The sequence below is a fragment of the Garra rufa genome, chromosome 14, assembly GCF_049309525.1.
Source record: "Garra rufa chromosome 14, GarRuf1.0, whole genome shotgun sequence".
NCBI classification, from domain to species: domain Eukaryota; kingdom Metazoa; phylum Chordata; class Actinopteri; order Cypriniformes; family Cyprinidae; genus Garra; species Garra rufa.
The window spans coordinates 6,850,858-6,866,565 of NC_133374.1; the positions used below are offsets into that span (position 1 = coordinate 6,850,858).

A 15,708-nucleotide genomic window follows, 5' to 3' on the forward strand; every position below is an offset into this window, starting at 1 on the left:
CTTGGAATACTCTGGACAACAGAATTTGTCATGCCATTGGTAAGAGTACTACGATGAAACCATGGAAACACAACATTGTTATTTTAAGTAGCGTTACAGTGACTGTTCAATGCTGCCGTAACCACAGCGACACGGCTCAGGGACGGATAAAAGACTGTGGTGGGAATTAAATATTAATCTGATAATGATTCATAAACGACATACCCTATGACAAACATTAAATCTGATAAACGCACGCACAGATAAACTAAACATGCAAACATAAGCCCACATTTACACACCAGTCACTGCTGGTTATCAGCTGTAAGATCAAATAATATCAAAGATCAAAAATACAGTCCTCTAAAGTGAGGGATAAGTTAAATCAGTTTTGATTACTCAAAAATAGAATCTGCATTTTAAAACAGATAGATAGATAGATAGATAGATAGATAGATAGATAGATAGATAGACAGATAGACAGACAGAGTATACAGAAGGGGTTCAGAAAAAAAATGGCAGCTGGCAGCAGGAAGTACCTGCCATTGACAGCTGGAAGCCAGTTACTGGCATTCGGAGGGTAGGAGGGACCTGCCACTTGGTGACAGCCAATCAGCATCGACCAACTTGGCAGCAACCAATCATATGCAACTACGACAGACACAAATGGCAGTGTTTGTTGGAGCGGTACATTTTTAAATTAATGATCGGAGTAATGAATAATTGTTGCCTTGTATGTTTGATTTGAACCTTTATGTTAGCGAACGACAATGTAACTGTCTACTATAGTTAATCGTTAATCTTAGTATGTTAGTGGGCTACCATTAACTTAAAAAATTTCGTTTACTATCAAAAATTAACATGATCAAATAATCTGACATCATACAAAGCCCGTTATGAATTTAAAGGCTTTATTAAACAACCACAACAATGTTGTTTCTTGAAATACTACAAATGTAAAACTGAACCTTCATAACACAGCTTAAATTATTACAAAATAAAGGTAATAAGCCCGTGTACTTTTGTAATTCTGTCTTTAATCAGAATTTTTGAATATATATATATATATATATATATATATATATATATATATATATATATATATATATAGCCATTTAGTGATACTTCTATTTGATAGATTTAATCGTATAGTACACAGTAATGACTATTATATAAAAATTTGTATATATTTGTTATAAGCTTTTATTACACGGCTCTTTGGAATGCTTGATTCTGATTGGTCAGTTGAGACATTTGCAGGTTCGTTCTTTTCAAATAATCACCGCTCCAAAGTAATAACGCATAGCCGGTACTACTTGAATGTTTAAAATCCCTCCATGCCAACAAAGATTACAGTTTGGCGCCATCTTGTGACAAACACTGGACAACCACAATTAACAATGGAAAATTTAGACATTAATCTATTTAAATTGTCTTACTAACGTACATAGTTTGAATGTTAGTCACGTGGTACTATATCGTTTCGCGGAAGGATAAAAATGTTAATTTAAAACAAATATGCCAATAAAAGGTTTCAAATTCATATTCATGTCCAGTTTTTTCCTTATGTGGCAAGTAGCCGTGTAATAAGCGCTTCGCGTCGGGTCCTGATCACACTGTCGGGGCTTATTTCTGCGATAACTACCGGCTGCCTGTACATTATCCCTTACATATACGTTTTTACTATATATATATATATATATATATATATATATATATATAGCTGTTGTTGTTGTTTTCTTCCCCTTCGAGCAACAGCTGACGTCCGTTTTTTTAGCCACTTCCTGCTGACAACTGCCAATTTTTCGCTGAACCCCCTCTCACAGTATAGTTAGATTATAGATAGACATAGATACTATAGAAGATAGATAGATATAGTATAGTTAGATGTCAGATACTATAGATAGATTGGTGGATAGACATAGATACTGTAGCTGCACAGATAGGCAGACATAGATGTTATAGATAGATCATTTTATGTATATATGTTTACAAATGTGGGGTTCATCATCAGATGGTTAACATATAAACATGTACCTCTTGTCTGATAGGACGCAGTCTATGGCGGGTTTCTTGGTTTTGGGAATGGAGTACAGAGGAAAGCGGTCTCCATGCCGAATCATCACATGTACCGACACCAGCCTGTAGTCAGCCGGACTGTGACCTACAACACGCAAATACATCAGCATACGTCTAAGAGAGTCTTCAGGTATGTGAGAGAGTGACTGAGTGTGTTTCTTACCCTCCCAGCCGTGCTCGGTGAGGTTGGGGTAATTGCAGTACTGGTGAGTGTCTCTGATGGGGTCTGGGGCGGGAGGATCCGTGTGGAGGACCGGATTCACTCGCTTTCGGCTTTTACCGAGTGACCTTTGCTCAGCCACTGGATTGGTAGGAATGAGATGCACTAGGGAAAGAAAAAAAAGGACTGTGAGAGTCATTAAGCACAAGCACACAACTTTTTCCAGCTTCCTCAGCTCTGACCTCATAAAACAAACATCTGAGACTGCACAGTGCTGCGGATTGTTAAATTTTGGGAATTGCCATGGTTATGTGGGCAGAGGGAGGTGTCTGACAGGATATTAACCACTAACTGACAGCCAGAAAGACGGCGCTACAATCCTTCAGTGTGACAGGCGAAAACACAAGATTTTACTGAACATTTACGCTGCATACTTGCATTTTAAGTGCACATAAACAATGGCAGCAACCCTAAAAGAGCTAATAGTTATGATAAACCAAATTTTCTTGGAGTAAAAGAGTAAACTGTACTATAAAACATACAAATGGCATAAAAACCAGCATTTATAGAAACCAAGACAGTTCAACAAAAAGACCATTAACTAATCTGTGATTGTTTTGGCACAAAAAACACTAACATTATAAGTGGATCTCAAAGAAAATGAATAAAATGTAAAAATAATGTATGAGCCTTAAATAAAATTAAACGTTTTAATAAAAAAAACAAAAACAAAACAAAAAAAACAGCACCATCTCTAACTCTTAAATATTAATAATATAGTAATAATATCTGTTTACAGTATTTAACAGTACAATTTGACATATATTTAAGCATATTCACTGTAAAACACTTCTAGTAACACATTTCTTTTATTCCATTCACTTATTTATGCAACATTACGATAAAAAAACTGTTAGCATAGAAATACTGTTTAATAAAACACAACAAATTAATAAATAAATGTTAATGGCCTAAACAATAAAACACCAGCATTTTCAATTTCCAAGTCAAACTCACCAGACAGAAGTATAACGATTAGCTGGTTTATACGCACAGCCATGGACATTCTGGAGATGTTAAAGCAAGCATGTGCAGGTGTGTGTGTGTAAGTGTGTGTTTGCAACTCATATTGGTTTTAATTCACCATCAAACCCCATTTGACTTCTGTAAAAGCTGCTGGAACCAATCAAATGTAAGCTCGGAGCTCTCAGCCAATCACAGTACAGTTCTGTGCAAAAGCCGGCCACACAAAGAGCTCTTTGTAGCTGAAATTCTGAGTATAGTGTACAAAAAGAATCACACACACCTAAACACAAATACAATAGAGGCAAATCAAACAGGACAGACAGTGTTTACACTGCCGTTCAAGGCCGTCAGGCTGATTGTGTGTGTTGTTGGCAGTGTGTACATCAGCAATGCTGACAGAAACCCACAATTCACTGGAATGAGAACCGGTCGTCTTTCATCCTTCACTTCTCTCTTTCTCGTTCTCAATGTATGGCCTCTTTCTCTGGGTCTCTACAGACCTGGAGCCTCTTTCTTTAAAACTACATCAGTCATGCTTGAGTGAACCGAAGCGAAGAGAGAGAAGAAGAGAGGTCGGCTAATTTGAGATGCGGTTCTGTCCTACATTCAGACAGCTTTCAGCTCTTGTTGGAGATGCCACAAAAGGAGGAATAAATTAGTAATGACCTCACACCGGGTGAAAGAAACAGGCAACCTGAAGAAGACAGTAAGGATGACAATGCACCAAGTGTGTAACACTAACACTTTTCTAAGCTATTTTAGCAAGGTGGATGTATAACATGGTACAAAAGCAGAGAAATGCTTTGAGAACAGAAAGAGACTGTAAACCAGATCAGCTGTTTACTATCACATGCATGCCTGAACACAACAAAAAATGTGGTTCTCGCATGTAGGCCCTGTTGCTCAGACTGAGCTGTGATTGGCTGTGGGTTGCAAAGGGCGGGTATTAAGAGCATCGCTGACCAATCCCTGCTCACCTTGTCCAAAAATGTCGTGTTTGGTTTTGTGTTGGCTTTGCAAATTCCAACCATCTGTGCTTTTAAACGACTAAATTAGCAGGATTTTCCTGTAGCTGTCACTCTGACATGAAACGTTTAATCTGCTGATATGCTAGGATGGTGTCTCAGTTCCCAGTCGTCAGCGAAAGAGGATTTTCAGTCAAGGACATGGGACATTGGGGTCTAATCTGGGAATAATCTGTCTCAGAAGCCAATCTGACTGACTATTGCATTATAAAGATAGGCCTACATAAACATTTCTCTACTGCAGATCAGATTCACACTAATGATTTTCACTTTCTGATTTTTGGACTGCTCTGTTTCACTTTTTAAAATTGAAACAAATCTCTATTTACTTATTTTAGAGACTGCGTTTAGAATGTGAAACAATTCAGCGGTCAAGTATCATCACTGTGTCGCCTGGCAGCCCCCAACTTCTGCTAGTTCACAAGCTCATGTAAACATTCTCAGAGGTCAGAGAGTCTTTATTTTTCTTCTAAAATTCAGCATGAAATGAAATTTCACTTGTAAACCAAATGCATGCACCAAATGCAATTTCCAAAAAAATTCTTGCCTTAAAAAAAAAACACACTTAAAAAGTACTGCCACATTACTTTTTTAATAGATGTTTGAAAATCCATTATTAAAAAAAAAACGTATTAATTGACCAAAAATCAGTGTATTAAGGGTGTTTATGGTGGCACTGTGTAGTACTAGTGTTTTTGAAATGGTAATACCATGATGCTGCCACCATACTGTTTTGTAAGAGTATATACAGTTGAACATAAAAGATGATTACATATAGTCCACAAGAGAAAATAATAGTAATAATAATAGTGATAGTTGTTCATGAGTCCCTTGTTCATCCTGAACAGTTAAACTGCCCGCTGTTCAACAGAGAAATCTGCCTTTTTTCAGCATGTTTGTGTATTTGAACCCTTTCCAACAATAACTGTATGATTTGGACTTCCGGTTTGGCAATGTAGGAGAGAGACGTAGGGCGAAGGGGCTCCCGGTCAACTCTTTTATTATCTTTAATAATCGAAGTCTTACACACATATTAAGCATAGCATCGGCGTAAACACACTTATAAACTACCGGTACGTAAAGCAATATACTTATAAGGACGCTAAACCCACACGACGGCGAAATGGAAACCAGACACAGCGTTGCTAGCAAGCTAGCATCAATGGCGGCTGCGCTCACCGAAGCGGAAACACCTGACGACAGCAAGCACGGGGATCCTATCTCCATGTCTGAACTGATTACAGAACTGTCTAAGCAGCGGGCCAACTTCAAGGAAGATGTGGCCACATTAATCCAAGAGTCAATTCAGCCTCTGCAAGCTTCAGTGGATGGGCTACGTAACGAAGTTAGCTCTTTCCAGGGCCGACTCGTAGCGGCAGAAACCCTGTCAGGTGACAACTTTCAACGGATTTGTGAAGCTGAAGCTACCATCAAATCCCTTCAGGCCACGAATGCAACCCTGCTGGATCGCCTTGAAAACCTGGAAAATAGATCTCGCAGAGCCAATCTTCGTATTCTGAATGTGCCTGAAGGAAGTGAAGATGGCCATGACGCTACTATTTTTATTTCAAAGTTGCTGAAGGACGTCATGGGGGATAACGTGTTCCCGTCCCCCCCGGAGCTGGACCGTGCACACCGCGCAGCTGGACCTAAACCTGCAACAGGACGACCCCCACGGCCCTTTATCCTGTGTTTCCACCGGTACCAGGAGAAAGAAGCCGCTCTGAGATGGTCCAGGCAGCACGAAGTAAAGTATAAGGGCGTCACTTTGAGATTATACCCAGACCTCAGCACCGCTCTCGCCAAGAAAAGAGCGTCATTTAACGGTGTTAAACGGGATCTCTACCAGAGAGGAGTGCCGTTCCGCCTGCTTTTTCCAGCCCGACTTAGAGTCACTTTTGATGGAGAAAGTCACCTCTTTGAGACACCAGAAGAGGCCCAAGCGTTCTATGATCGCCGTGTTGCTAAATAAACATCTGTCGGCAGGCTTGCTGCGTCTGGAGAAGTAATGACTGTGACTTTTATTCTGTGGCAACCGTGCACTTTGTGTTCGGGGATTGACTGCTGACGTTAACAAAGGGGAAAAAGAAAAAAATCATCATCATAACTCAGCCGGGATGTCTCCGTTAATGTGGACTACTTTTGGTTTTGGTTTCTCCAGGCTCTTGGGACTCAGTGGGTAAGATAAAAGGAAGAATCCATACGTAAACTGTTTATTTTAATTTTCAATATCTACCCACACTTTCACGAGTAATGTTGAATTGTGTATGGTCTTGTTTAGATCACTACCATATTATTCTTTATTCCTACCTTGTTTTATTTTTATAGATATTAATAACTTTAGGATAAAGGACCATATGTTTAGTTGCTCTGCTATGTGCTGCAGCCAGACAGCTGCACTGTTAAGCTAATTTTAACTAGAGCTCTGGCCACTGATCACATAAAAGCTTGATTATGATGTTGTATGGTTAAGATGTTACCCTGAAAAGCAGCATATTTGCCTACATATGCCACAGTTTATAACCACAGTTACTGATTAGGTTTATAGATTAATGGTGTAATTCCTGCATACTAAGTTGATTGGGAGCCCTCCCAAGTTAGTTATTGAGAGGATGGTCTATCGGGAGATCTACGAGTTATGTAGGGAACTGCAGTTTGCTTCAGTTGGGGAAGTGAAGGCACAGTTTGGATGGGTTCTAACGGGGTTCAAGTTCAGTGCTGTATTGGGTTATATGGTTCATTTGTGTGTTTTTTTTTTGTTTTTTTTTTTTTTTTTTTTTTTTTTTGTGGACAAGACAACATGCTTCCATATGATGGGATTTCAGATGAGGTCACTGGGTCATGACAGCCATAAAACTTAACTAGTAGGCTATGTCTGACTTATCAAGCAGCAAGGAAAGACTGAGAGGTTCAACAGTACGCTTCACTAGTTGGAACGTAAAAGGCATGAGAGGGCCGGTGAAACGTGCAAAAATTCTTGCCCACCTTAAAAAATTAAAAACAGAAATAGCATTTTTGCAAGAAACACATTTGGTAGCAGCAGATCATATGAAACTTAAAAAACCATGGGTAGGACAACTTTACCACTCACAATTCAACACCAAAGCAAGAGGAACAGCGATATTAATACACAAAAATGTACAGTTTACTCTTAATGAGTCCATATCAGACCCACAGGGCCGATTTGTCATAGTGACTGGATCCCTCTTTAATATCCAAGTTACACTTGCTTGTATATATGCTCCTAATTGGGACGATGCCAGCTTTGTATCCAGACTCATCTCTGTCTTACCCAACATGAACTCTCACCGTTTGATTCTTGGCGGCGACATTAACTGTGTTGTAAATCCGACCTTGGACCGATCTAGCCCCAAGTCAGTGTCTCCATCCAAGATGGCTCATGCCCTGTCTACATTTATGAATGAGGCAGGCTGTGTAGACCCTTGGCGTTTCCTCTATCCACGTAATAAAGAGTTCTCATTCTTTTCACATGTACACCAATCTTATTCAAGAATTGATTATTTTTTCATAGATAAAACACTGCTACCCTTTGTTAAGAATAGTGAATATTCAGCCATTGTGGAGTCAGACCACTCGCCAGTATTGCTGGATTTAGGCTTTCCTCTCAATCAGGCTCAGCGCCCTAATTGGAGACTGGACCCAACTTTACTAGCAGATGAAAACTTTTATCAAACGATATCCTGCACTATAGATAATTTTTTATTGGCAAACAAATCAGACTCAGTATCACCGTCTATCTTGTGGGAAACATTGAAAGTGGTAATTAGAGGTGAAATAATATCTTACGCAGCAGCATGCAATAAAGCCAGGAAATCAAAGCAGAAACAACTCATAGATTCAATTCTTGATTTAGATCGTAGACACTCCACATCACCTTCCCCTGAACTATATAAAGAGAGACTGGGCCTACAAATGCAATATAACCTAATATCAACACAGGAAACGGAACAATATCTGCTCAGATCTCGAGGTTTCATATATGAGCATGGTGAAAAGGCAGGCCGTCACCTGGCCCACCAACTTAAATGTAGAGCGGCAGCTCAGCTCATACCACAGATCCAGAAACCTTCTGATGAGCCTACAGTTGACCCTGTTGAAATAAATAATATTTTTAAAACATTTTATTCAAATTTATACACATCTGAGTTCCCAGAGGATGATTCAGACATGCTAAATTTTTTGGATAACTTAATTGCCCCTTCTATTAGCCCTGATAAGAGAACAGATTTGGATAAGCCCATCACACTCAGTGAAGTCACCAGCTCTATTTCAGCTATGCAAAGTGGCAAGGCCCCCGGACCAGACGGCTACCCAGTTGAATTTTATAAACGATTTTCATCCAAATTAGCCCCCCTGTTACTTGAAATGTTTAATTATTCGCTGGAACAGGGAGCCTTGCCACAGACCCTCACAGAAGCTAATATTTCACTTTTGTTAAAACCTGGCAAAAATGCAGCTGATTGTGGCTCCTATAGGCCCATATCACTCCTAAATGGAGATGTTAAGATAATAGCCAAGCTTCTTGCTATTAGGCTGGATACTGTTATGATGGACATAATCTCTTCAGATCAAACAGGCTTTATTAGGGGCCGCCATTCCTTCTCTAATATGCGCAGGCTCCTTAGTGTGGTCCACTCTTCCGCATCCTTGGAGACTCCCGAGGTGGTGGTCTCCTTGGATGCGGAAAAAGCATTCGATCGGGTTGAGTGGCCCTACTTATTTGCGGTATTGGGAAAATTTGGATTCGGGCCCAAACTTATATCCTGGATACGGCTGTTATATACATCACCTAAAGCCAGTGTAATTACTAATAAATTGTGTTCTAAGTCCTTCTCACTGTCCAGGGGTACCCGGCAAGGTTGTCCCCTTAGTCCACTTCTCTTCGCCTTAGCTATCGAACCTCTCTCCATCATGCTGAAAACCTCACAACGCTTTAAGGGAATCTACAGAAAACAGTTGGAACATAGAGTGTCCCTATATGCGGACGATTTATTACTTTACATCTCAGACCCCGTGTCATCTGCCCATGACATTGTGAATATGTTACACCAATTTGGCAGGTTTTCAGGATATAAATTGAACTTTTTAAAGAGTGAGTGTTTCCCAATCAATAACGTAGCTCTCCAAATTGCAGAATCAGATTTGCCCTTCCCTCTCTCCAGATCAGGATTTAAATATTTGGGAATAAATGTCACCCGTTCGTTCTCTGGTCTGTATGACAAAAATTTTACTCCCCTGATTAATAAACTTAAAAGTGACCTTCAGAAGTGGAGTGTTCTGAATCTATCCCTGGCAGGGAAAATAGCATGTATTAAAATGAACATATTGCCGAGGTTTTTATATCTCTTTCAGAGTATTCCAGTCTTCCTTCCGAAGTCATTTTTCGGACTTGTTGATAAGCTGTTATCTTCATTTTTGTGGGGTAATAAACATCCCAGAATTCGTAAAGTATTCCTTCAGAGGCATAAGGCAGAGGGGGGTATGGCTTTACCCAACCTGTTGTATTATTACTGGGCAGCAAATCTACAAAAAATAGTTTACTGGGTTCAAAGGCCAGATGTTGATTGGTGCCAACCAGAAATGAATGCCTGTATATCAACTTCACTTACTGCATTAGTTACTTCAAAGCTTCCCCTCTCGCCTAAACAACACTCCTCATGTCCTATTGTAATCTCCACCTTAAAAATTTGGTCACAATTTCGACAAAATTTCAATCTGACAGGCTTCACTCTTTATAGTCCCATCTGCAATAATCATGTTTTTCTCCCAGCCAAATTAGATCCTGTCTTTGTCCAGTGGCAGAGGGCAGGATTAAGTAAATTCAGTGATCTTTACATAGACGGAACTTTTGCCACATTTGATGCTCTTTCCACCAAGTTTAATTTACAGCGCTCCCACCTTTTCCGCTATCTTCAGATTCGCCATTTTATTCGTACCATCAGTCCATGTTTTCCTAATTTACCTCCAAAAAAAGGAATAGATATCATTCTACAAATTCCCACACACTGTAGAGGTCTCATTTCAAAAATATACAATAGTATCACATCATTTAATAAAGTGACGCTCGATAAGATCAGAGCAGACTGGGTAGAAGAACTTGGAATAAATATCTCCGATGCAACCTGGGATGAGGCACTATATAGAGTAAACGGGTCAACTTCATGTGCTCGCCTTGGCTTAATTCAGTTCAAGGTTCTTCATCGAACCCATTATAGCAGAGCCAGACTCTCTAGGATCTATTCTAACGTCAGTGAAACATGTGAACGTTGTCATATAGCTAAGGCTGATCTGACTCATATGTTTTGGTCCTGTAATAAGTTGTATAATTTTTGGACTACGATATTTCAAACTCTATCTGAAGCTTTTAGCAAAGATATCCAACCTAATGCTGAAATGGCTATATTTGGAGTTCCGGGGGAGGGCTCATTAATGACAAATAAAATTAAAAATGTGATTGCTTTTTCAACTCTCCTTGCCCGGAGAAAAATCCTGTTAGAGTGGAAATCAGCACATCCACCCAAAGCCTCCTCCTGGATGAAGGACCTGATTCTATTCCTTAAGTTGGAAAAGATAAAGTATTGTGTTAGAGGGTCAACCCAAAAATTCTATGAAGCGTGGGCCCCTCTATTATCTTATTTTGAGAAACTTGCAGTTCTCCCACAAGATTAAAAAAAAAAAAAAAGGGCAAATAGCCTACTTGTACTGTCTTGGTGTCCACCTTTCCTCTTAGTGATTTGTTTTTTATTTGCTTTTTTTTTTTTTTTTCTCCATCTATTTTTCTTTATCTTTATGTATTTATTTATTTTGTATTACAGTATTATTTTAACCTTGTATATATTTTCATACCTGTAACTCTTTGTATAACATTTGAGGTGTGCTTCTCACTCACCAGTTTATTTTCATTATATATTTAATTTATTTTTTCATATTGGCAGCACGATGGGGATGGGTGGGGGGAAAGAAAATAAGAAAAATGTTGTATGTTGATTATCTGATCATTGTTCATTTCTTCAAATAAAAACATGTTCAAAAAAAAATAACTGTATGATTTTGAGATCCATCTTTTCACACTGAGGACAACTGAGGGACTCATATGCAACAATTACAGAAGGCTCAAAAGCTCACCAATGCTTCAAATGGAAAAACAATGCATTAAGAACTAGGGTGTGAAAACTTTTTGAATTTGAAGATCAGGGTAGATTGAACTTATTTAGTTTTTTTTTTTTGGGGGGGGGGGGGGGGGACCACCCTGGACCACAAAACCAGTCTTAAGCCGCTGGGGTATATTTGGGGTATATACCAACAATACATGGTATGGGTCAAAATTACTGATTTTTCTTTTATGCCAAAAATCATTAGGAAATTAAGTAAAGATCATGTTCCATGAAGATTTTTTGTAAAATTCCTACTATAAATAGATCAAAATGTAATTTTTGATTAGTAATATGCATTGTTAAGAACTTAATTTGGACAACTTTAAAGGTGATTTTCTCAGCATTTTGATTTTTTTGCACCCTCAGATTCCAGATTTTCAAATAGATGTATCTCGGCCAAATATTGTCCTATCCTAACAAACCATACATCAATAGAAAGCTTATTTATTGAGCTTTCATGTGATGTATACATCTCAGTTTTGTAAAATTTAACCTTATGACTGGTTTTGTGGTCCAGGGTCACATTTAGGCAAAATAAGAAAAATTTAAATTTTCATTCTGTTCAAAAGTTTTCACCCCCTGGCTCTTAATGCATTGTTTTTTCTTCTGGAGCATCAGTAAGCGTTTGAACTTTCTGAAATAGTGCCATATGAGTCCCTCGGTTGTCCTCCGTGTGAAAAGATGGATCTCAAAATCATACAGTCATTGTTGGAACGAATATATACGGATACACAAAAATGCTGAAAAACCAAAGAATCTGTGGAACCTGAAGGATTTTTCTGAAGAACAGCAGGCAGCTTAACTCTTCAGGACAAACAAGGGACTCATGAACAACTATCATTAATAAGAAAAGCAGCTTTCGATCATTCAGGTAACAACACAGTATTAAAAATCAATTTGAACAAGGTCATTTTTATAAATTCAACTATTATTAACTTCTCTTATATGAAATATCTTAGTCAGGTCAGTACTAAATAACAAATAACAACATGTATTTTGTATGATCCCTCTTATTTTGGTCAAATAATTAACATTTTGCAGATTCTGCAAGGTGTATGTAAACTTTTGACTTCAACTGCATGCACTGTTTGTCTTCTTTATTTCTAGCCAATTGAAAATATATCCCTTAAAGCTGTGTTTTACTGAAACAAGAAACAATCCATGATATTTATAGCACGTCTTCAAGGGAAATTCCTTTGTTTAGTGTGCTGAATGCAGTCTAATTGAGACCATATTCCCATTGGACATAAAACCCACACTCAGGCACATACTGAGAACGTAAATACAATTCAGCTGAGCTTATATTCCCACCTGACAGCCTAAACACACACACATAGCAGTCCCCTGAGAAACCTTAAAGTATGCATGAATAGCTGAACGTTCATACAGAGGAAATGTGACTAAAAATATAAATTGAGTTTCACACTTACAATACTGCAGGCTGAAACTCAGCACCGCCAGCAGTGCACCCACCACCAGCACCAGGATGAAACGGCTCCGTGCCAGCATTGTCCTGTGATTGGTTCGGACGCCTGTCCATCAGCCATACATGCACAGCCCACTTACTGTCACCTGGGAAATTAAGAGCAACGGAAACTGAATATTGCATGCTATTGCTTAACCAATGCTGAGATGTTATAAGGACAAAATACTCAACACAAACACTGTAATGAAAACCCCACAGTGCTGTTTTTCCTTTTATAGGCATATTGCAGCAAAAGAACAGCCAAAGTCTGGTGAAACACAAACTGACAAACCTACACACCACCAAGAAGCAACGTGTAATTTACCCCAGTCGCATAGAAGCAAAAACTGCTATTAACTCTAAATCCACATAATGGCTGTGCCTTTAAATTCCTACAGTGAGCTGTTAGACTGAATCTGAAGTGCACACGCAAACATGCACAGCTGATGAACTGAGCAGATGTTAAAGCCGCCAGAGAGCATTAAACCACTTCCTAGACTACACCCTCACTCCTCTGCAGCTAACCTCAACAAATATTGGCATAAAAACAGATATGCATTGACATTTGCAAAATGTGACACCATTTGCGGTTCGGCTTTGTCACCGTTTTTTTGCTGTTGGTGTCCCCTGTGGCTCTAATGTCAGCAAGTCTCCTGCAGTGACATGCTTGACTCTATCTAAAACTAGTTTAACTTTTTGTGTAATTATTATTCAAGCTGTTTTATGGCCTCATTTTAAAAGAGAGAGGACATGAAATATTCATGCTCTTAAAATTTGTCACACTGCAGGATTATTTAAATGAACTAGTGAGACTAAAATGATTCAAAAAGGTAATTTATGCAATTACTTAAATACACTCTTCTATAAAGAACATGTTTTGAGTTTCTGAAATTAGAATTTTTTTCATTTTTTCACTGTAAAACACCCTTGAAGACCTCTATTACAGCGGGTCTCAAGGTCATCGATTCATATCTCACATCGGTTCATATATTTCACATATTGGGCCTTTTTATAAAAAGGCATTTTTTGCTTAAATAAAAAAGTGATATCTATTTTTTGTGGTAACATCTTGGTAATTCATCAAACCTGCATTTACTTGATTCAAAATACAGTAACAGCAGGGATATTGTTAAATTCCTTAAATATTGTTAAGTTCCTTCAGAACTCATTATAATATGCTTATCTACTGTTCAAGAGACATTTTATTATCAAAATTTAAAACATTTGAGTACAATATTTCAGGATTCTTTGATGAATAGAAAGATCCAAGTCAGTATATTTTTTATAGAATTTATAGAAATTAATACTTTTATTTAGCAAAGATGCTTTAATTAGATCAAAAGTGATGATAAAGACATTAATGTTTCTATTTCAGATAAATGCTGCTCTTCAGAATGTTCTATTCATCAAAGAAACCTGAAAAAATTCCAATCAGCTGTTTTCAACATAATAATAATAATAATAATTATTATTATTATTTTTTTAACCAGCAAATCAGAATATTAGAATGATTTCTGAAGGATCATGTGAATAGTAATGATGCTAAAAATTCAGCTTTGAAATTACAGGAATAAATTACATTTTAAAATATATTCAAATAGAAAACAGTTATTTTAAATAGTTGAAAATATTTAACTTTTTTTTTTTTTACTGTTTTAGCTGTACTTTGGATCAAATAAATGCAGACTTAGTGAGCAGAAGAGATTTCTTTAAAGAAAACATTAACAATCTTACTGTTCACACACACACACACACACACACATAATATATACACATTGTATGTGTATGTATATATATATATATATATATATATATATATATATATATATATATATACACACACACACACACTGTATATAACCAACAATAATGCAAAGATAACATTTCTAAAAACTGTGTATATCATATATACAATTTTTAATGCATTTATTTACAGCTTTTAACGTGTTTCTGTATTTTACTGTTTTCTTTACAGGATTTAATTAATCTATAGGCCATATGAAGAAAAATTGCACAATACATGTCTCTGTCTCAAAGTGTTGAATCTTCAAACTCCTACAATCCTGGAACAGCGCTGTTTTTCTCCAAAAAACGCCAGTCTGTCACGTTTTACAAATGCAGACGATCAGTTTACGATCTCAACAGCGCAACACCGGTGTCTTCGGGAAATCGTCCAAAAGGCAAATGAAAGAATGCGTAAGGAAAACGTGAACGCTGCATATGGAATTCTGAATCAGAGAGATCAGCAGATCAAAAGCACGACCGGACACGTTACGGCACGAGAAGAGGGGAAACCCGCTTTACCTGACCGAACAGAGCCGAGATATTCCGTTCAGAGGAGTCGATCCGAGCGGTGATCCATCTGCCGTGAAGAATGGCCAGACTCAGCCCTGCTGTGAGCCTCTAACAATATAAATTAAGTGCTAGTGTGAGTGTGTGCGAGTGTGTGTATGTGTGTGTCAGACATATTATTGTTGAGTTTCACTGCTCCCTCTGCTGGTCATAGATGGGCAAAACACTGTTGTGGTGGTGATACCCTGACACAATGTTAAATGTGGTGGTATCTACCTGTCATGAATGTTTGGGAACAGATTTTGACGTTTGAACCTTCTGTAATAGTTACATATGAGTCCCTCAGTTGTCCTCAGTGTGAAAAGCTGGATCTCAAAATCATAGTTGTTGGAAAGGGTTCAAATACACAAAAAGCTAAAAAAAAAACAAAGAATTTGTGGGACCTGATACATTTTTCTGAAGCACAGCGGGCAGTTTAACTATTCAGGACAAAAAATGAACTCATGA

General features: G+C 38.0%; 1 protein-coding gene across 1 annotated transcript in view; it reads right to left on the reverse strand.

Moving 5' to 3' along the window:
• Positions 1-15,350, reverse strand: part of pxylp1 (2-phosphoxylose phosphatase 1) — a 21,300-nt gene extending 5,950 nt beyond the window's left edge. The window contains exons 1-5 of the mRNA XM_073818312.1: positions 15,214-15,350; positions 12,875-13,016; positions 2,222-2,383; positions 2,017-2,143; positions 1,909-1,913 (exon numbers count right to left, since the gene is read on the reverse strand). Of these exons, the coding sequence (XP_073674413.1) occupies positions 1,909-1,913; positions 2,017-2,143; positions 2,222-2,383; positions 12,875-12,953 (373 nt within the window). The 5' untranslated portion in view covers positions 12,954-13,016; positions 15,214-15,350. The remainder of the gene's footprint in view (positions 1-1,908; positions 1,914-2,016; positions 2,144-2,221; positions 2,384-12,874; positions 13,017-15,213) is intronic.
• Between the last annotated feature and the right edge of the window lie 358 nt (positions 15,351-15,708).